Genomic DNA, 22,304 nt, shown 5'->3' with positions numbered 1-22,304 from the left:
GAGACCATCTCAGTTATTATAAGGCCATAGGGGATCTCTGAGATAAAATAAATAAATATAAATAAACATATAAATTATAAATATATGGAATATAGAGGTAAGCTGAGAATTTCATAAACCAGTGCCTCTATTGGTTGCTGTTGCTGTAGCTTCTGCCTAGGAAGCCATTGTTCCCTGGAGGCTTCTGGCTGAGAGTTCACTGCTGATCCTGAGAAACTGTAGTAATTGCTACAGAGGACAATATTTCACCTACAGAGTCAAATGCCCAGACAAGGAATGGGAGTCAAATGCAGTCATCAAGAAGGAGGCATCCCAAACTCAGGATGAAGACCATAAAAGTAGACTGCATCACAGATCAACAGAGGAGATATTTTATACCTAGAAGTATGACATGATTCTGACATTAGAAGAAATAAGGCTATTTACAGAAGCAAGCAAATAAAAACATTTATTTGACAGCTTGTTCAAAACCAACAGTTTTGTTCTTCCCCCCAAATAAATTCCTCCTGCATTTTTCATCATAGACTTGACAACCATTATGATTCACCAAATATATTTTCAGATATGATGCTTGAGAAGAAAATGTAGTCTGCTGCTCTTGAAGCACACTTCTGCTTATGCCCAAGGAGACAATTAAAAGAAAAAATTAAAAAATATATACTATAAGCAACACTATCGATTTGCTCAGACTCCTTGCTCTGTTCTCCAGATGACGCACTGCCGTGGTATTTAATATTAGGTTTTTGTCTTTATCTTAGTTCTTAGTACAACTGTCTAATTTCATTCTGAGAATCTCCATTCTGTCTGGTGGTACTCTAGCTCTTCTCTATATTTGATCCTAGCTTACAAAATCTCCCTGGATTAGTGTTTGCATGTGTAAGGTGTTATTTGTTTGTTCATTTGCTTTTGCTTTTGTCTCTGATTTGTTCTGTTTCAGTTGTCAATTTCTGTTGGGTTTCTCTTTGAATACCTAATAGCATACTGGGGTTCTGTCAGGTCTTTCCAGAACCTTATGTCCTAATGGATTCAGTAATTGTGTGTCTTATACATGTAAGTGTTTCCTAGACTTAGTATTTGTTTAATCCAATACTTGGACATTAGTCTGAGGCTTGGACAGTCTTCTATAAACACCTCTATCGCGAGGACAAGCAACCCCAAAAGTTTGGACAACCATGAGGAAACAAAGAAACACCATGCAGGCAAAGGAGCAGGAAAAAAACCCACAAGACCAAATAAATGAGGAGGAAATAGGAAAAATGCCTGAAAAAGAATTCAGAGTAATGATAGTAAAAATGATACAAAATCTTGATAACAAAATTAAGTGCAAGAAACAGTTCATAAGAACTCAGAAAAACAAACAGCAATGGATAACAAAATAACTGAAATTAAAAATACTCTAGATGCTCTAACCAGCAGAATGACGGAGGCAGAAGAACGAATAAGTGAGTTGGAAGATAGAATGGGGGAAATAAATGCCACAGAGCAGGAAAAAGAAAAAAGAATAAAAAGAATAGAAGACAATCTCAGAGACCTCAGTGATAACATTAAGCATACCAACATTTGAATTATAGGCATCCCAGAAGAAGAAGAAAAAAAGAAAGGGTCTGAGAAAATATTTGAAGAGGTTCTAGTGGAAAACTTCCCCAACATGGGAAAGGAAATAATTCACCAAGTCCAAGAAGCACAGAGAGTCCCATACAGAAAAAACCCAAGGAGAAATACACCAAGGCACATATTAATCAAACTAATGACAATTAAACACAAAGAAAAAATATTAAAAGCAGCAAGAGAAAAGCAACAAATAACATATAAGGGAAAACCCATAAGGATAACAGCTGACCTCTCTACAGAAACTCTGCAGGCCAGAAGGGAATGGCAGGATATACTGAAGTCCTGAAAGAGAGAAAACTACAGCCAGGAATACTCTACCCAGCAAGAATCTCACTCAGATTCGATGGAGAAATCAAAAGCTTTACAGACAAGCAAAAGTTAAGAGAATTCAGCACCACCAAACCAGCCTTACAACAAGTGCTAAAGGAACTTCTCTAAGTAGGAAACACAAGAAAAGGAAAAGACCTACAAAAACAAACCCAAAACAATTAAGAAAATGATAATTGGAACACACCTGTCAATAATCACTTTAAATGTCAATGGATTAAATGCTCCAACCAAAAGACACAGACTGGCTGAATGGATACAAAAACAAGACCCTTCTATATGCTGCCTACAAGAAACCCACTTCAGACCAAAGGATACATATAGACTGAAAGTAAAGGGATGGAAAAAGATATTCCATGCAAATGGAAGTCGGAAGAAAGCTGGAGTAGCAATATTCATATCAGACAAATTAGACTTTAAAGTAAAGACTATTAAAAGAGACAAGGAAGGGCACTACATAATGATCCAGGAATCCATTCAAGAAGAACATATCACAACGGTAAATATGTATGCCCCCAACATAGGAGTACCTCAATACATAAGGCAAATGCTAACAGCTATAAAAGGGGACATCAACAATAACACAATAATAGTGGGAGACTTGAACACCCCACTTACACCAATGGACAGATCATCCAAACAGAAAATAAATAAAGACACACAAGCTTTAAATGACACATTAGATCATCTCGACTTAATTGATATTTATAGGACATTCCATCCAAAAATGACAGACTATACTTTCTTCTCAAGTGCACACAGAACATTTTCCAGGATAGATCACATCTTGGGTCACAACTCAAACCTCAGCAAATTCAAGAAAATTGAAATCATATCAAGCATCTTCTCAGACCACAACGCCATGAGACTACATATCAATTACAGGAGAAAAACTGCAAAAAATACAAACACATGGAGGCTAAACAATTCACTCTTAAACAACCAAAAAATCACTAAAGAAATCAAAGAGGAAATCAAAAAATATCTACAAACAAACAACAACGAAAACACAACAACCCAAAACCTATGGGACACAGCAAAAGCAGTTCTAAGAGGGAAGTTTATAGCAGTACAGTCCTACCTTAAGAAACAAGAAAATGATCGAATAAACAACCTAACCTTACACCTAAAACAACTAGAGAAAGAAGAACAAAGAAACCCCAAAGTGAGCAGAAGGAAAGAAATCATAAAGATCAGAGCAGAAATAAATGAAAGAGAAAGGAAAGAAACCATAAGAAAAATAAATAAAACTAAAAGCTGGTTCTTTGAGAAGATTAACAAAATTGATAAACCATTAGCCAGACTCATCAAGAAAAAAAGGGAGAAGATGCAAATCAACAGAATTAGAAATGAAAAAGGAGAAGCAACAACGTACACCTCAGAAATACAAAAGATCATGAGAGACTACCACAAGCACCTATATGTCAATAAATTGGATAACCTGGAAGAAATGGAAACATTCTTAGAAAAATGCAATCTTCCAAGACTGAACCAGGAAGAAATAGAAACCATGAACAGACCAATCACAAGTACTGAAATTGAGGCAGTGATTAAAATTCTCCAAACACACAAAAGCCCAGGACCAGATGGGTTCACGGGTGAATTTTATCAAACATTTAGAGAAAAGTTAACACCTATCCTTCTCAAACTCTTCCAAAATATTACAGAAGGCGGAACACTCCCAAACTCATTCTACGAGGCCACCATCATCCTGATACCAAAACCAGGCAAAGATGTCACAAAAAAAGAAAATTACAGACCAATATCACTGATGAATATAGATGCAAAAATCCTCAACAAAATACTAGCTAACAGACTCCAACAGCACATTAAAAAAATCCTACACCATGATCAAGTGGGGTTTATCCCTGGGATGCAAGGATTCTTCAATATACACAAATCATTCAACGTGATACATCATATCAACAACTTGAAGGATAAAAACCATATGATCATCTCAATAGATGCAGAAAAAGCTTTTGACAAAGTTCAACATCCATTTATGATAAAAGCTCTCCAGAGAATGGGCATAGAAGGAAATTACCTCAACATAATAAAAGCCATATATGAAAAACCAAAAGCCAACATCGTTCTCAACGGGGAAAAACTGAAAGAATTCCCTCTAAGAACAGGAACAAGACAAGGGTGTCCACTCTCACCACTATTATTCAACATAGTTTTGGAAGTTTTAGCCACAGCAATCAGAGAAGAAAAAGAAATCAAAGGAATCCAAATTGGAAAAGAGGAAGTAAAATTGTCACTCTTTGCAGATGACATGATATTATATATAGAAAACCCTAAAGACTCTACCAGAAAACTGCTAGCACTAATTGATGAGTTTAGTAAAGTAGCAGGATACAAAATGAATGCACAGAAATCTCTTGCATTCCTATACACTAACAATGGAAGAGCAGAAAGAGAAATTAAGGAAACTCTCCCATTCACCATTGCAACAAAAAGAATGAAATACCTAGGAATAAACCTGCCTAAGGAGGCAAAAGATCTGTATGCAGAAAACATTAAGACATTGATGAAAGAAATCAAAGACGACACACACAGATGGAGAGACATACCATGTTCCTGGATTGGAAGAATCAACATCGTGAAAATGACTGTACTACCCAAAGCCATTTACAGATTCAATGCAATCCTGATCAAATTACCAATGGCATTTTTCACAGAACTAGAGCAAGAAATCTTACGATTTGTATGGAAACGCAAAAGACCCTGAATAGCCAAAGCAATCTTGAGAAGGAAAAATGGAGTTGGTGGAATCAGGCTTCCTGACTTCAAACTATACTACAAGGCCATAGTGATCAAGACAGTATGGTACTGGCACAAAAATAGAAAGGAAGATCAATGGAATAGAATAGAGAACTCAGAAGTAAGCCCAAACACATATGGGCACATTATCTTTGACAAAGGAGGCACGAATATACAATGGAAAAAAGACAGCCTCTTCAATAAGTGGTGCTGGGAATATTGGACAGCAACATGTAAAAGAATGAAATTAGAACACTTCCTAACACCATACACAAAAATAAACTCCAAATGGATTAAAGACTCCAAATGTAAGGCCAGACACTATAAAACTGCTAGAGGAAAACATAGGCAGAACACTCTAGGACATCCATCAAAGCAAGATCCTTTTTGACCCACCTCCTAGAATCATGGAAATAAAATCAAGAAAAAACAAATGGGACCTCATGAAACTTAAAAGATTTTGCACAGCAAAAGAAACCATAAACAAGACTAAAAGGCAACCCTCAGAATGGGAAAAAATAGTTGCCTACGAAACAACGGACAAAGGATTAACCTCCAAAATATACAAGCAGCTCATGCAGCTTAATACCAAAAAAGCAAATAACCCAATCCACAAATGGGCAGAAGACCTAAATAGACATTTCTCCAAAGAAGACATACAGATGGCCAACAAACACATGAAAAGATGCTCAACATCACTAATCATCAGAGAAATGCAAGTCAAAGCCACAATGAGGTATCACTGCACACCAATCAGAATGGCCATCATCGCAAAATCTGGAAACAACAAATGTTGGAGAGGGTGTGGAGAAAAGGGAAGTCTCTTGCACTGTTGGTGGGACTGTAAGTTGGTACAGCCACTATGGAAAACAGTTTGGAGGTTCCTTAAAAAACTACAAATAGAACTACCATATGACCCAGTAATCCCACTCCTGGGCATATACCCAAAGAAAACCATAATCCCAAAAGAAACTTGTACCATAATGTTTATTGCAGCACTATTTACAATAGCCAGGATATGGAAGCAACCTAAATGCCCATCAACAAATGAATGGATAAAGAAGATGTGGCATATATATACAATGGAATATTACTCAGCTATAAAAAGGGATGAGATAGAGCTATATGTAATGAGGTGGATAGACATACAGTCTGTCATACAGAGTGAAGTAAGTCAGGAAGAGAAAGACAAATATTGTATGCTATCTCACATATACGGAATCTAAAGATGGTACTGATGAACTCAGTGACAAGAACAAGGACGCAGGTGCAGAGAATGGACTGGAGAACTCGAGGTTTGGGAGGGGCGGGGGGTGAAGGGGAAGCTGAGACAAAGCAAGAGAGTAGCACAGACATATATATACTACCAACTGTAAAATAGATAGCCAGTGGGTAGTTGTTGTATAACAAAGGGAGTCCAACTCGAGAATGGAAGATGCCTTAGAGGACTGGGGCGGGGAGGGTGGGGGGGACTCGAGAGGGGGGGGAGTCAAGGAAGGGAGGGAATATGGGGATATGTGTATAAAAACAGATGATTCAACTTGGTGTACTCCCCAAAAAATAATAAAGAAAAAAAAAGAAAAATTATATATATATTAAATAATTGTAGTAGATATCCTCACAAAAATAGAGAAATTGTATCCATGAAAAAAATAATAGAAAGTTATGAAACAATAAAAAGCAATGTCATTAAATATTCAAAAAACAACATAATTTCTCAATATATAGGTTGAATTGGGATTAGATTAAAGTGCATAGTGAATAAATAAATTTGAATTTGTAATATATGCATATTTTACATATATAATACTTCTAGAGTGCAGAATAGAGAATTTTAAAACTGAAAATTTGAAAGATTGAGCAACATGAAGGCTAAATATGAAAGTTCTGATGTTTAATGTGAAAGAGTCCATCAACAGATGAATGGATAAAGATGTGGTACATATGTTCAATGGAATATTACTCAGCAGTAAAAAGGAACGAAATTGGGACATTTGTAGAGACATGGATGGACCCAGAGATTGTCATACAGAGTCAAGTAAGTCAGAAAGAGAAAAACAAATATCGTATATTAACGCATATCTGTGGAATCTAGAAAAGTGATACAGATCAACTGGTTTGCAAGGCAGAAATAGAGACAAAGATGTAGAGAACAAACATGGACACCAAGAGAGGAAAGTGGAGGGGTTGGGGTGGGATGAATTGGGAGAGTAGGATTGCCATGTGTACATTACTAATAAGAAAAAAAAAATCAAGTTGTACGCTTTGAATATATACAGTTTATTGTATGTCAATTACATCTTAATAAAAGTTCTTAAAAAAAAATGAAAGAGTTCCAGAGAGATGAGTGTATATAAGAAATGACATTTTAAAAGAGATAATGGTAATAATTTCTTAGAACTGAAAAAAAAGTTCTGAGTTATTAGACAGAAGAAATCTATCAGGTACCAAGTTTGAAAAAAAAAAATTAAAACTGATATCTTGGTAGATGATAGTGACATTTAAAAACAGCAAGTCTAAAAAGGAATCCTAACACTTATGGGAAGGGAAGAGGGGGAGCAGGTAGCAGATTAATTACAAAAAGAATTTAAATCAGTTTGTTATATTTTTTTATCAGGAATACTGGATGGATAAAAGACCAGGGAAAACTATCTTCAAAATGCTGAGGGAAAATAATTTTGAATTAAAATTCTATACCTTAGCAATTATCACTCAATAGTAAGGGCAAAACAGAGACATTTTCAGATGAAGACGAACCTAGTCTTTCAATAACAGAAACAATTTCAACAAGGTATAAGAGTAATAAAATTTTCTGAGCCTAACAACAGTGTCATTCCACCATCACCTAGCACTTTAGCCCTGCTATTCCCTGCTCATCATTTCTCCCACCACCATAGCATGTATCAGATTCTAAAATAAGCCTTTTTATTTTTTATTGTTTGTGAACTTCTAGTGGAATATACACTACTGAAGGGCAGGAATTATTGTCTCTTTATTCATTGATCTAACCCACATAGTACCTAGAAGAGAATCTTGCACATCATAGGTTCTCAAATAAATATTTGCTGAACAAATTGAATGACTGAAAATAGTTTGAACTATGTAAGTGAACTTGATTCAACCACCAGGAAATGTAGCAAAATTCATACTCTATTTGAAACTTTAACACAGTTCTTTTAGAAATTGTCAGATAGGGTAGACAGATGATAATTAAGGACATAAATAATTTCAATTTGACAAATATAACAAATTGAATTGAATATATTTTACCGATTTATCCACTGTGAGATTGGATATACTTATACTGAATATTAAAGCAATAACATTAGAAATCAGCAACAAAATGATAGCCTAGACCCATAAATTTAAAAACACTTTGAAATTATTTATGAGTTAAAGAGGAAATCAAAATGGAAATTACAAACTATTTAGAAGTGAACAAAAAGAAAGCTCTAAATATCAAAGTAGTGCTCTGAAGAAAATTTATAGACTTAAAAACATTTTTTTAAGGAAACAAGAAAGGCTGAAAATAAATCCAAAGACTTCAGCTCAAGAAGGTGGAGAAAGAATAGCAGAATAATGCAAAAGAGAGTTGAAGATGGAATCCAGAAAGATAAAAAGGAAAATCAAAACAATAGAATTGATCAGCAAAAGTTGGTTCTTTGAGTAGACTAGTAAACTTGGCAATGCTTTGTAAGTATGAAGCGAAGAAAACTGGAAGACTAATCACAAGTGAATAGCATTGAAAGTGAGAAAGTTTATGACATCTTTATAAAGAGATATTTAAAGATTCTGTAACAATTCTATAACTATCAAACTACTAATTTGGAAACCTTGGGAAATTTCACTTCTCTAACATATATATGTTGCTAATATTGCTTCCCCCTCCCCCCAAAAAAAATTTAATAGGAAAATAATCTTAGAAGATATTGAAATGGTAGTCAGATACCTACCTCAAAATTATACAGACTCAGTCAGCATTTTTGGCAAATTCTAACACTCAAGGATCCAATTTTTCTGTTATACAAACTAGCCTAAAAGACTAGTGAATGTTGGAAAATTGCTAACTTCTTCTATTGATATTAGGTCTGGATAGGAACAGCGCAAGAAAAAAATTATAGACCAATGTCACTATGACACAGATAAAAATAAATATCAAATCAGATCCAGTGTATTAAAGAAATCATTATAACCATGTTTTCTGCTAAGGTTACAAGGGCATTCAAAAAATGATTGCTTGGTTAAAAAGGAGCAAGTTGTAGAATATATTGACAGTATAATACAAGTTATAATACATATATAAAGCAACACTACATAGATTTTGTGAAGAGAATTTTTATATTTATGTAAATACAGGTGTTTATATTGTGTATTATATATGTGTGTGTCTATATAATTATAAAAGCATGGGGAAAGAACTGGAAAGATACACAACAAATTATTGCTGGTAGATTGGAATATGTGATTGTTGGAGTGTCAAGAGAGACCATAACTTTATCTCAAAGTTTTATTTTTTTTAATTTAAATTTTATTTTTTTTTGCTGTTGTTTGAGGATATGTGTATTAATGTGATTTCATGTAACTTAAAAACCAAAACAATCACCACAATAATCTGCAACTGACATTCATAGATTCATGATGGAGGTCCCAGATAGTTGGAGTTTCCTTGAGCACATGTTGAAAAAGGTGTTTTAATTGCTCTTAAGATATTTTTTTTCAACCTCCTTCAATTTAATTCATCCAAAAAACATTTGTTAAGGAACATATCTGGATAATTTGGAATGCAAAATTGATTCCTGCCCTAAGCAGTTTTTTGGGGAGTCTAGCTGGGAAAGTAATTCAACCAACACGTACTAGGAAGAGTGGAAGACCCTGTGTGGAAAGCATTCACTGATTGTTCTAAGAGTACATATGCAGAGAATATCACCTTGTGTCCAGGTTTCAGTCTAAAGATTTCCTGTATCATGTCCAGTTTATAAAAATAAGAAAAGTTTTTGAGATTTGGGGAAAATACTTATGTATGTATATGTGTGTATATATGTATATATCTGTAGTACAAACAGAAAATCTGAATCTTGTTTGTAGTTGTTCTATTAGGAAGAACCACATTAGCTCCAGCGACCTCATTTTCCCTATCTACAAAATGAGTTAAGTACACTAATTATTCCCTAAGGATTGTTTCCTCAAATCATGATCTGAACAGTAGCAAGAGAAAATTAAAACTAGAGAACATTTTCATCCTTTGCTCTGAAATATCTTGGCTATAGAGAGTGTACATCTCTAAATTGGCTGTATGGATATCATATGCCTGAAACCCTTGAAATCTGACTTATCTATTTCTACAGAAATTGAAAAAGAAAGCTGTGGTGATCCTGGTACACCCTTATATGGAATTAGAGAAGGTGATGGATTTTCTAATCGTGATGTTTTAAGGTTCGAATGCCAGTTTGGATTTGAATTAATTGGAGAGAAATCCATTGTTTGTCAAGAGAATAACCAATGGTCTGCAAACATACCCATCTGTATCTGTGAGTACCAAATGCTTTGCTTCCAGATAGCATATGTTACCCTGTCCTTGCATATAATTGCTTTTGTAATTAATTGCGAAGTACTGGAACTGTGTAATCGTTTTGAATGAGTAGCACTTTTCGATACTATGTTTAACAAGTGTGCTTATGCCAAATTATAAATTTCATTGCAGATTTAAATAAAGTTAACATAGTTCACTTGGTAATTGCAAAGTGTATTTTACATATGTTCTCATAACACTTTATTGGTGGCATTTTATACTTTATAGATAGCATACTTCTTATGGAAATTATACATCTGAGCTAATTCTAATGGACTCTTATTTTAACAAGATGGTATATGCTTATTTGCAATCAGAAACACTTAAAATATTTAAAGCTTATATTCTATGTATAATGCATTAACTTATTTTTGCTTGTAGATGCTCACACTATTGCATGCTTAAGTGCCATTTATTTATATTGCACAGAAAAAAATTCATTAATGTTTATGATATACAATATGCTTGGATTAATGTATTTCTTCAAATACTTTAAAGCATTTAAATTTAGCTGCAACAAAAATATAATTTGTTTTATCTGTTGATGCACTTTTAGGTTAAGTTAAATACTACCTTCATTACCAAAAAATACAGCTTACCCCATGTGAATACAATATTGAAAATTTTGCATTTTAGTTTTGAATACAAGTAATAACATATAAGCTCATAATCATGAAAGCAAATATAATTTTCTCATTAAAATATGGCTTTTCATCTGTATCCAACTTATGATTATACTTTTCATTTATGAAATCCTTTATTCCCTACAAAGGCATTAGCACAAACTTTAATATATAACTGTTTTTTAAAAAATTTAGCACTTTTCAAGACCTTCATTTTATCTGAATTTTAATTTGTGCTTTAAAACACACATTTTAACGCATATTTTCCTTTACTGAAAATGTTGATTATTTAACATTTTAAAATTATGTAACATTTTTAAACACATACTGAGAACTTTTAAAGTGAGTAGAGGCCAAACATTTTCTAATATATATACACTGCATAGTTAAAAAAAAAAAAAAAAGGACAGGAAATAGCAAGTAAGCATTACTGTTTGTCATTACAGTGTTCTAGACACATTTTGCTGTGGTATCTTATTTTACATTTCATCCAAGTGGGTAATTTTAGAATCTAGTGGAAATTTTCCTAATTAAAATATAAATTGCTTGCTCTTCAGGAAATCTAGGAGAGGAAGAGTGCTCAGAATGCCTTAATAGCACTCTTTCTGCTTAGGGCTAATGCTCATCCCTAACCAATTTCACCTTGTGATGTTCCTATTGTGAGAGAAGAAAATACATTAGGAGAGTATGATTTGATTCTATCAGCATGTTCTAAAGTTTAGTAATACTTCAAAAGACTTTACTTGAAGATCTTTAGTTCTAGGTAGTCTTCCAAGAAGACAGTCCCTGCCTGGGTAATATTGCAGATTCTATTAATGTAGTATGTCATATCAAAAATGAAATCATTTTAGTAGATGCTGAGGCATTTAATAAAATATTTTAAATAATGCTGACTAAAACAAAGTTTAAAGCTCTTGAAAATCTAGAGAAAACTTTTCACAATTTTAAAAAGAATTAAGCCCTGAATCCTGATATATGATAAATTTGAAATGATTAATAATTTCCTTCTTTTTAACCAACAATAGCTAATTTGAAAGTGTAATTGAAAGATATTTTATGAAAAAAATAAACTTATGAAATATATAGAAATAGTCCTTACAAAAATCTGAATAGCTTATAAAAAGAAAATTATAAACTTATTGAGAACAGGATATTTTATAAGAAAAAAATAGAGATAGATGCCATGGATGCCATGTTCCTGAATGAGAATACATTATATTAAATATGTAAATTACATAGAAATTGCTTTGAAACTTCAGTCAAAATCCTAACATAATCTCTTTAGGAACTTGACCTAATGTGTTGTCATACAAGTAGGAAAAAAAAAAAGATGGCAAGAATAGATGTGAGACTTTTTTAAAAGCAAAGTGCTTATGTGGATACTAAAGCATAATATTAAGTCATCACCATAAAATTAGCATGACACTCACGGACCTATAACCCTGGGTCAAACGAAGTTACATAAAAACTGCATTTGGGTTTAAAGTATTGTATACACATCTACTTATCTGATAAGGGAGATTAGCATGGTAGATTTGATCAACCCTTCCTCAGATGGGGATCATTTAAATCATTAGATTAGAAGGTCTGTGGGCCAAATCTAGCCTGAAACCTAGTTTTATAAATAAAGTTTTATTGGAACATAACCTTGTACTTTTATTTTCCTATTGTCCATGGCTGCTTTTCCTGCAACACTGGCAGAGTTTAGTTGCAAAAGAGACTTGCAAAGCATGTGGCTTGTAAAGCGAAAACATTTAAGTTTGCTGACCCTTAATTTAGATCAAGAGTTGTAGAATCAAATGATTCCAGGGTGCAGGCAGGTAAAAGTGTCAAAATGGAGCAGAACTAAATACATGTGTACCCGTTACGGAAATGGTAGGGAACTGGAGTGCATTAACTTTTCAACAGGAGTTAGACTTCCAAATTATTTCTCCTAAAATGTGAAATGTGATGATTTTAAAATGTGATTTCACATTTTTGTGGTTGCATAACAAAAAATTAAACCAAACACAGTTGCAGTTCAGATTCTGGCCAATGGCTATCAGTTTGCAAGCCCTGGTTTTAACTCCTAACATCATTCTATACAGAAAAGAATACTATAGTTGCAAATTATAGATAGGATTCTCATCATTCTTTTACACATTTTATGTATCTTACATGTCATATATATAGATATAGCTATGTCTATGTCTCTATATTTCTATAGTTAAATAGTAAGATATGTATTGGTCTACTTTCTGAATGTTAATAAAAGATATAAGCTTAAAAGCAATTAAAAATGCAAAAGATTATTTTTAATGCTCAAATTAAAATATGTTACTTATACTAAAATATTATTTTAAAATAACAAAATAATAGGAAACAGTTGTATGAGTATTATGAACTGAGTAGTAATCTTAAATGATCAGGGTCCATGAGCAGATAATTCTAAAAAAAGAGAAAACATAAATGTCTAATAAATGTATAAGGACTCTTCAAATTCACTAGTAGGCAAAGAAGTGCAAATTAATACAATGTGATATCATATTTCTTATTAAATAAGAAAGATCAGATAATCACAATATTTTATGCTGGTAGGGGTGTTGTACTATGTAATATATTTTTGTTATATTTCAGTATAAGATAATACAACTTTTATAGGCAGAAATTTAGCAAAATATCCTGAGACCTAAAGTTCATACCCTTTGTCAATAAAATATGGTGCAAAACTGTATGAATTCAATTTTGTTTAAAAATGTGTAATAAGAAATCCTGGATGAAAATATAGCATTATTTTAATTATGATTTCCTCTATGTGATAGATCTTTCTTTTTTTATCCTTCCTCTGCTTTCTAAACATTCTATGTGAATCTTTAAATCAGATTTTTTAAAAGCTAAAAATATACCTGAGGAGAAATAAAGACTAACCTTAGCATGGTATGAGAGTTCTTATTTAGTTATTTTTCTAGTGTTAGCCACTAGTGGCAGCTATCATAAGTGTTAATTTATCTCCTTCTCTGGGTTACAAGCTATCAGAGCATCCCATGGCCATAGTAGGAATGAGGTTCACCTAGTTACTACCCTCACTCCAAATTTTCTCCACATTGTATCATCCCAGTTATGTTAATAGCTACATAATATGTTTTGTTTTCAATCATTTCGTGAACATTATTGTTTTCTATGGAAATGTTTATATACTTTTTAAGCACAGAAACTAAAACTTTGCACCACACTGTAACAGGAACATAATAAATAGCAAAATAAATTGCTGTTATTGCTCCAATTATATGTGCATATTTAAGCATACTGTAATTCAAAGTACTAGTTGCCTTCCCTAATAATGTGCAAAAAGTAACATGTTTTTTCTGTTTTATGATAGGTTACATTGTTTAATATTAGTTTTTTCAAACTGCTAATTGATTATTGTAATTGTTGGCTATGGCAAAATGAGGTAATTATTACTTTTGAACATATTGTATTTTATAATCTTCCTATTTTAACAGTTCCTTGCCTTTCTAACTTTACTGCACCAATGGGAACAGTCCTTTCTCCTGATTATCCAGAAGGGTATGGAAATAATTTAAATTGCATCTGGACAATAATTTCTGATCCAGGAAGTCGGATACACCTTTCTTTCAATGACTTCGATCTGGAATCCCAGTTTGACTTCCTTGCTGTTAAAGATGGGGACTCTCCAGACTCCCCAATTCTTGGAACCTTTACTGGGGCTGAGGTGCCTTCTCATCTTACTAGTAATAGTCATATACTACGATTGGAATTTCAAGCTGACCACTCAATGTCAGGACGTGGCTTTAACATCACTTATAACAGTAAGTTTAATTTTTCTGTATAACATATTTCTATAAATTAGTACTAGAAAGGAATCATACAAAACAGCTCTCTAGTTCCACAGACAAGGAAACTTGAACAAGTCATGTACATAAGTTGTATCAGGGACAGTCTTTTAGTCCTTGATTTCTAACCATATTTTTATTCCTTATTGTGTCATTTCTCTTTGTGAGAGGCCTGATACTAAGGAGATTTATTTCAAATGTAATTATTATATTAACCAATATATTAGCTTATTCTGTTAAATCTTATTAGCATAATCTCAAACCTACACTACATCACATATTTTGCTCTGTTATTGGTATGCAAACATGAAAGCAGGATAGATCCTTCCTTCAAGATATTCATAAACCAGTAGAAGATTTTAAACAAATAAGACAGCATAGAGTTATAATTCCAAAGACACAGTATACTAGACTATCGAAGTATCACAGAGAAGGAAATCACTAATTTGGGGGCAGTAGATTACTGAGCTGATTTAGCAAAGCCACTATGGGAAGAAAATACCTTAGTGATTAAGTGTATCACCTCTAAAGTCAAACTATGCAACTTCAAATCTTGGCTTTGCTACACTTTTAGGTTTAATAACAGAACTTCAGTATTCTCATCAATAAAGTCATATTGGGTTTTTGTAAGTAGTTGTGGATAGAAAATAATTGGTGGCCGATCCAGGAAAGAAATGAAAATTTTTTTCCAAGCCAACCTGTGGATTATAACCCAGGAGACAGTCTTTCAGAAACCTCTGAGGACTGTTCCACCCATTAGAGGTCAAAGCACAGTTATGTAAGTTTTTGAGACAAAGGGTTATAGTCAAATGATATATTAATAGTTTACACAATGCAGATCTGCATATACAAAGCAAGTAGTGGATCACTGTGATCCCTTATGAGATTAAGAAGGAACGTTATCTCCTAAGGATGTCTAGTTAATGCAGATGCGCAATACACACTAAAGAGGAGAGGAGAGGCCCAAGAGGGCAGAGAAAAAAATTACGTTTAAATTTTCATCTTGCCATAAAATATGAATTTTATTTAATCAGAATAAATAGGGCAATGCATGTAAATAATTCAGCATATATTGCTAGTAAATACTCAATAAACACTAGAAGTTATTGTTTAGTTGTCTTCTGAACTATTCCTTTGACAATTCTTATTGTATTATTGTGTTTATTATATTGCTCTAGATTTAAGAATTCTTTAAGTTTATTTAGCTATTGTCTGTCACCCATATTTTGTGTATTTCAAAAGGATGAATATTATTTTTTCTGAAAAGAACATGGTATACCATATCAAAAAGATGAATCACATAAAAGAGAAAGTACCTTAGTAAATTAACAAACTTACATACTAGTGCTTCCATTTGCATGTTTTACCTGAAGCTTTAGAATGCTAGAGACTTTTATTGTTTTTCTTCAAAGCCACCACACTCTGTCAGATATTGACCAATTTGATGAGTTAATATTTGTGTCACATTATAATAGGATTTAATTCCTGCTCTTTAAAAAAGAACTGCACCCTCCTCCCTCACCAACCCTTGCTCCAGCCCATTCAATGCTGAGCTTTGAAAATTAGTAACAAAATGCAGTTATTGGCTTTTCACAGTGACATTTTTAGTGAATACTGTCACTAATAAGTTGTCAATGTGTAATTGCACATCATTAGTTAAATTAGCTGTGACGTGTCATAGAGACCTGCTGTATAAAATGGCTGCTTTATCTATAGTCCCTTTTAAAATATTTTATATATATGTATAAATATAAACACATATATGTATTTATCTATTTACAATTTTTATATTATCTTAAATGCATATTTTTTCTTTGGCCACGCAGCTTGCGAAATATTAGTTCCCTGACCAAGGATTGAACCCTGAGCACTGCTGAGTCCTAACCACTTGACTGCCAGGGAATTCCCTTAAATGCATACTTTTTTAAAAAATTTATTTATTTATTGGCTGCATTGGGTCTTCGTTGCTGTGCACAGGCTTTCTCTAATTGTGGAGAGCAGGGCCTACTCATCTCTTTGTTGTGGTGTGTGGCCTTCTCACTGTGGTGGCCTCTCCTGTTACAGAGCATGAACTCCAGGCACGTGAGCCTCAGTAGTTGTGGCATGTGGGCTCAACAGTTGTGGCTCACAGGCTCTAGAGCACAAGCTCAGTTTAGTTGTGGCACATGGGCTCAGTTTCTCCGAGGCATGTGGGATCTTCCTGGCCCAGGGCTCGAACCCGTGTCCCCTGCATTGGCAGGCAGATTCTTAACCACTGCGCCACCAGGGAAGCCCTAAATGCATAATATTTTTAACTTTAATATCTATGGTACCTTGAAGGTATTATGGAAAAATGTCTCTTGTTCCTTGTTCTGTTTCTCTAGTAAATAATTTAACCCATTGTATTCAAATTCTTATATTCAGTGCTTCCTACTGTTTTTTTCTGAAAAATTATCCAGCAGGCATTATATAAAGGAGCAACCAGGCTTAATTAACATTGAGTTTTTTAAAAACACAACAGAAAACACTAACTAGAAATGTGTACCTACAAAATAGATTTTATATATTTAGAATTTACCTTAATATCATTTTGTACTGTTTAACTTAAAAATGAGGAGACTGGGTAATACAGTTTTTTAATTTATGAACAATATCACAGTGATGATTTAGTGAAAAAAGTTAAAATAACTTCATGCACTCATGTAGTATGAATATAATATTAAATTGTAAATACCTCATAAAATGTTTTACATATTTAGACTTTGCTATTTTAAATATTCTTCCATTTATCTTACACTAATTTAAACATTTATAATGCAAATGTATAGGGCTCATGTAATCTATAACCTATGAGAAGTTTAAGTAAGCACATTGTCTGTACACTTCTGCTGCTTGCTGGGTAAAATACACATCCTGGGAGACACAAGGTAAAATAAGATAGTGGCCCTGAACCAAAGAACTCACATTCTCTTGAGAGACATGAGACAAATAATCCAAGATACAATACGTTGTGGAGAAAAGATTTAAAGCCAGACCAGGGGATACATTTCAAACTCTATGATCTGAGACAAGCTCCTTAACTTTTTCTGACTCTCGCATCACTGTTTAGAGTGAATAGCTCTGCTGTGCTCATCAGACTATTCTAATGTTAGGTGAGGTGATAAGATATTTAAAGCTCCTATCAGTGCCTGGAGTATGATAACTGCAAAAGAATTAGCTCTCTTCCCTTTTCCTAGATGGCAGAAAGTAAATGATATTATGGAAAATTATAGAGAAATTGTAAGACTTTCATAGTAGATGGAAACATTTCACTTTAATTCTCACAATGAGACTATCTCTTCGTTCCAAACAGTGAATCACAAGAAAAGTTTTCAAAGGGACATAGTCAACCTGCTCTGTGTTCACATTAACTGGAATCCTGTCCAGCTTATACTGGAAATTGTTGCTTAGATAACACTAATGACTTCAGGAAATAAGCAGAAACAATTCTATTTTGAAATTTTGTAATTTTAGAGTGTAGTACATATTTTAAAACAATCACATCTATTACACATCAGAGAGAAACATGTATGGTCAGAAGAGAGCCTCTCTATTTTACTTTTTTAATAAATAAAGGCTTTTCTAGAAATGAACATAACCTTTTTAAAAATCACTTTTTCTCACCTGAAGTATACAAGGGTCTGTCTCATACTTCTAGTTTATGTGTTTTTCTCCTTTTTTGCTGTTCTCAAGCATTTGGACATAATGAGTGTCCTGATCCTGGAATACCAATCAATGCCAGGCGGTTTGGGGACAACTTTCAATTAGGAAGTTCGATTTCAGTTATTTGTGAAGAAGGATTTATTAAAACCCAGGGAACAGAAACAATTACGTGTATTCTTATGGATGGAAAAGTGATGTGGAGTGGACCAATTCCAAGATGTGGAGGTAAGCATAATGGTCAGTGAAAAATATTATTCCATCATCACTATGTACTAGAAACCGTAATAGGAAATGCATTGTTCTACTCTTATAATCTTAAAATATCATTTAATATTATACTTTAGGCATATAGTATATAGTTAACACACTTTTAATGTTTATTTTTATTATTTTAATTTTTAGAAATCTTTTAGAAGCTCCCTTTAAAAGGAACTCATTAAAAGATAGGCATTAGTAAATGGTAAATATTGGTTGTGTGTGTAGTTTAACATATTTCATAGTTATAGTTGAGTACACTTTATAGTTTCCAGTCATATTTTTCTTGGTATTTAACTATTTATGGCATAAATTTAATTTATTTTAAAAAATGTGTTAACTATTAATTACAATAAATAAATTTACGCTAAAGCACCCATTATTTAAAATGTATAATTTTTGTTGACATAATTTAGTAAACATATTTTTTTTCAATTTTAATTTGCCCAATAAAATGAAGTCAAGAAAGTTCAGGGCAAAATACATGTGTTTTACATATGTATGTGTGTATATATATACACACACACACACAATGTTTGGAAGTACCTATATGTGTTTGAATATATATACTTACATAAAGTCACAAATTAAATTGGTAAGAAGGAAGGATGATCATCTTAAAGATAAAATATATCAAGTATATAGTGTTTCAATATAGAATCTATAAGAGTGTTGAGGGGGGCTTTATTTAGAATTATCACAGTAGGAATTAACATTCTGAATTCTATTTTTCTCCTACTCTAAGTTTACATAATCCATTTTATTAAAAAATATATAAAAGAACTTTTACTAAAACATAGATGAACTAGAGCCACTAAACATTCTTTAGTAGATCACCATGTAGTGATTAGGTGGCAGTGTTAAGTGGTTTCTTCTTTTCCTTCCTCTCCCAATTATTCTTCTAAGCTGTGCTCAAGCTGATACTGGAACCTTTGTTTTCTCAATTTCTAGTTGATAAATTGAAAATGTTTAATATATACTTTCTGGAAGTATAACAGACTTAATTGAAGAATACACCTATTACCTATAAATGTTGAGTTTCCTTGAGTTGAACATTTTCATAATGTCTCATGATGAAGTAATCCAGACCATGCAATTAAGTTTTCCTCTTAGCCCCTTCAGTTAGCACCTCCCTCGTCTTCTAATCACTTTCTCATTTATACCATCAGGGAGCTGAACTAGATGACTTCACTGTTCTTTTCCAAACCTCAAATATTATGGGCTTAGTAGGGGTTACCCTGACAATGACTATGCTATTATGTTTAAAAAACATAATGGAGTTGCACAGGTCTAAAATAAAAAGAGAAAATTGAAAGTAATGTTCATTTTTTTCCATCATACTTTGCCCTGGAGCTCATTCATTCTTTTAACCATAGTTCCGGACCTAGACCTGGGGAATCAGTTAGGAAAGCTTACATTAGTATTTGAAGGAAAAGTAGGAGATAAAAGTTTGTTTCAGGCAGAAGACAGCATTGGTTCACTGTGACTGGAGTGGAGGAGAGAGGAACTGGGTTTGATGAATACAGAGGCCTCTGAAGAATGAAATGCTTTGTAAACAGTTCTAAGCAGATTAAAAATTATCCTGTGGCAACAGGAAGTCACTTCAGTTTGGAAGTGACATGACCTGAGCCCCTCCCTCTCCTGCACTGGGAGTTGTTTACAGTCTCAGTGGATAGACACAGAGACCACCTCTAGATAACTGAATCTTGTTGGATCCTTGCTTGCCTAACTTCAGTGCTGGTTTAGGAGCTGCTTGGTGCCTAGCTACATGGAGAGGTAAAAATAATGAGGTTGACATCAACAAATAATTTAATAAATTGATGAAAGAGCAATTTCAGTGAGATTTTTCACCATGAAAAATGAATGGTATTTAACTCTTAAAAAATAAGTGAAACAAAATATTCAGAACTCTAATTTGGCACAGGCCAATAGGCCCTTCAGACATCCTAAAGAGAACTTTATAAAGTTTCCAAACAAGAACATTTTTTCTGCATATGTGAGTGAAATTGCATGCAGTTGGCTCACCTGCCAATTTCTGGATCCAACACTAGGTGGGAACATCACTAAGCTGGAGCCAGGGAAGGCAGAATGGTAGTGGGCTGAAAGCAGTCTTACCCTGGCACTTGTCAGATTACCTGCCATATCCCAGGCTGTGTTTAGAGCCAGTTTCCACCCAATAAAGCAGACTGCTGTCAGCTCCTGTATAGCTAACTCCAGTGGATTTCATTTCTAAGACTCTAATTAGAGTTTGTAAAGATTTCCTTTAGTTTTGCCTGAATTCTGCTTAGGTACTAACAAGAAGAGCCTGAGACTAACTGAAGAAAGCTTATTTTTTTCTTTTCTTAAGTGTTTTTTTTTTCCTTTTCTTTCTTTCTCCCTTCCTTTCTTTCTTTTTCTTTTCTCTTTTTTTTTTTATCACGCCTCTTCTTCCCCCATTCTCCAAGCTGGCACACAGACACTCCAGCTTACACAAAGCACTGTCTAGAAGCTGTCTCTGCTCTGTAGTCCTCATTCTTTAGACCTTCCATATTTTGACAGAAAAGTTTTGCTTATTATTTATTACAGTTTATCTTTTGGGGCTCTCGCAGCTTCCAATATATGCTTAATATTTTAGCTAAAACATTTTTCCAAATTTATTTATTTATTTTTATTTTTGGCTGCTTTGGGTCTTTGTTGCTGTGAATGGGCTTTCTCTAGTTGCAGTGAGTGGGAGCTACTCTTCGTTGCGGTGCATGGGCTTATTGTTGTGGCTTCTCTTATGGAGCATGGGCTCTAGGCGCGCCAGCTTCAGTAATTGCAGAACATGGGCTCAGTAGTTGTGGCTCACGGGCTGTAGAGTGCAGGCTCAGTAGTTGTGGTGCACGGGCTTAGCTGCTCCATTGCATGTGGGATCTTCCCAGACCAGGGCCTGAATCTGTGCTCCCTGCATTGGCAGGTGGATTCTTAACCGCTGAGCCACCAGGGAAATCCTGCTAAAACTTTTTATTATCATTGTATTAAGCATTTTATATAGATAAAATATGTACATGTTTATATATTCTGATTAATACAAATAACTTTCTACTTATATTTTACGTTCTTCACACAAAAAACTCCAAAATCAAATACATTGTTAAAATTTACTAATGTGCATGGATTGCTATGTGTTAAAATTAGAAAAGGGAAAGTAATTTATTTTAATCAGCATTTATGTAGCAAAGGAAGTCACTATAAAATGTCTTGTTAAGAAAACTCAGGGCTTCAACTCACTTAAAGATTGCCCTCTCCCCGCAGCTCCTCTCTATCACAATTGTGTAGAAGTCTACGCATATTGGCAAATTAGTGATCCACCCACTTCAACCAGGCTACAACCCTAAAACTGTGGAAAATCTTCTAGAAAAGTGAAAAGAAACTTTTTATCTGCCATGGGCCTTGAATAAGGGTTGTTCAAACCAAAAGGGGGAAATGAAATCACAATATGTTGCAGTTCTGTGATCCCATAGCTGAACTTCGATTTATTTCGGATAGCTTAAATACAGTTGTTAACAGAACTGGGTTATACATTTTATTCATTGACCTGAAGTTCAACACTGATGCATTAGCTAAGGATAGATTTAGGCTATCTTTGTGAAAATTTGAACATTTTTCATTAGAATAGGGTGA

At 33.7% G+C, this 22,304-nt stretch overlaps 1 protein-coding gene across 2 annotated transcripts in view; it reads left to right on the top strand.

The window, feature by feature from the left end:
- The window catches only part of CSMD3 (CUB and Sushi multiple domains 3), a 1,219,369-nt gene that overhangs the window by 783,462 nt on the left and 413,603 nt on the right, over positions 1–22,304 (top strand). For both annotated transcript variants that reach the window (XM_057736100.1, XM_057736099.1), the window contains 3 exons: positions 10,047–10,229; positions 14,376–14,702; positions 18,438–18,632. In XM_057736100.1, the coding sequence (XP_057592083.1) occupies positions 10,047–10,229; positions 14,376–14,702; positions 18,438–18,632 (705 nt within the window). The remainder of the gene's footprint in view (positions 1–10,046; positions 10,230–14,375; positions 14,703–18,437; positions 18,633–22,304) is intronic.

This window comes from Hippopotamus amphibius, chromosome 5 (assembly GCF_030028045.1).
Source record: "Hippopotamus amphibius kiboko isolate mHipAmp2 chromosome 5, mHipAmp2.hap2, whole genome shotgun sequence".
NCBI lineage: Eukaryota > Metazoa > Chordata > Mammalia > Artiodactyla > Hippopotamidae > Hippopotamus > Hippopotamus amphibius.
The sequence above is the reverse complement of the archived record's forward strand: the minus strand, read 5'-3'. Positions and strand labels throughout refer to the sequence as shown.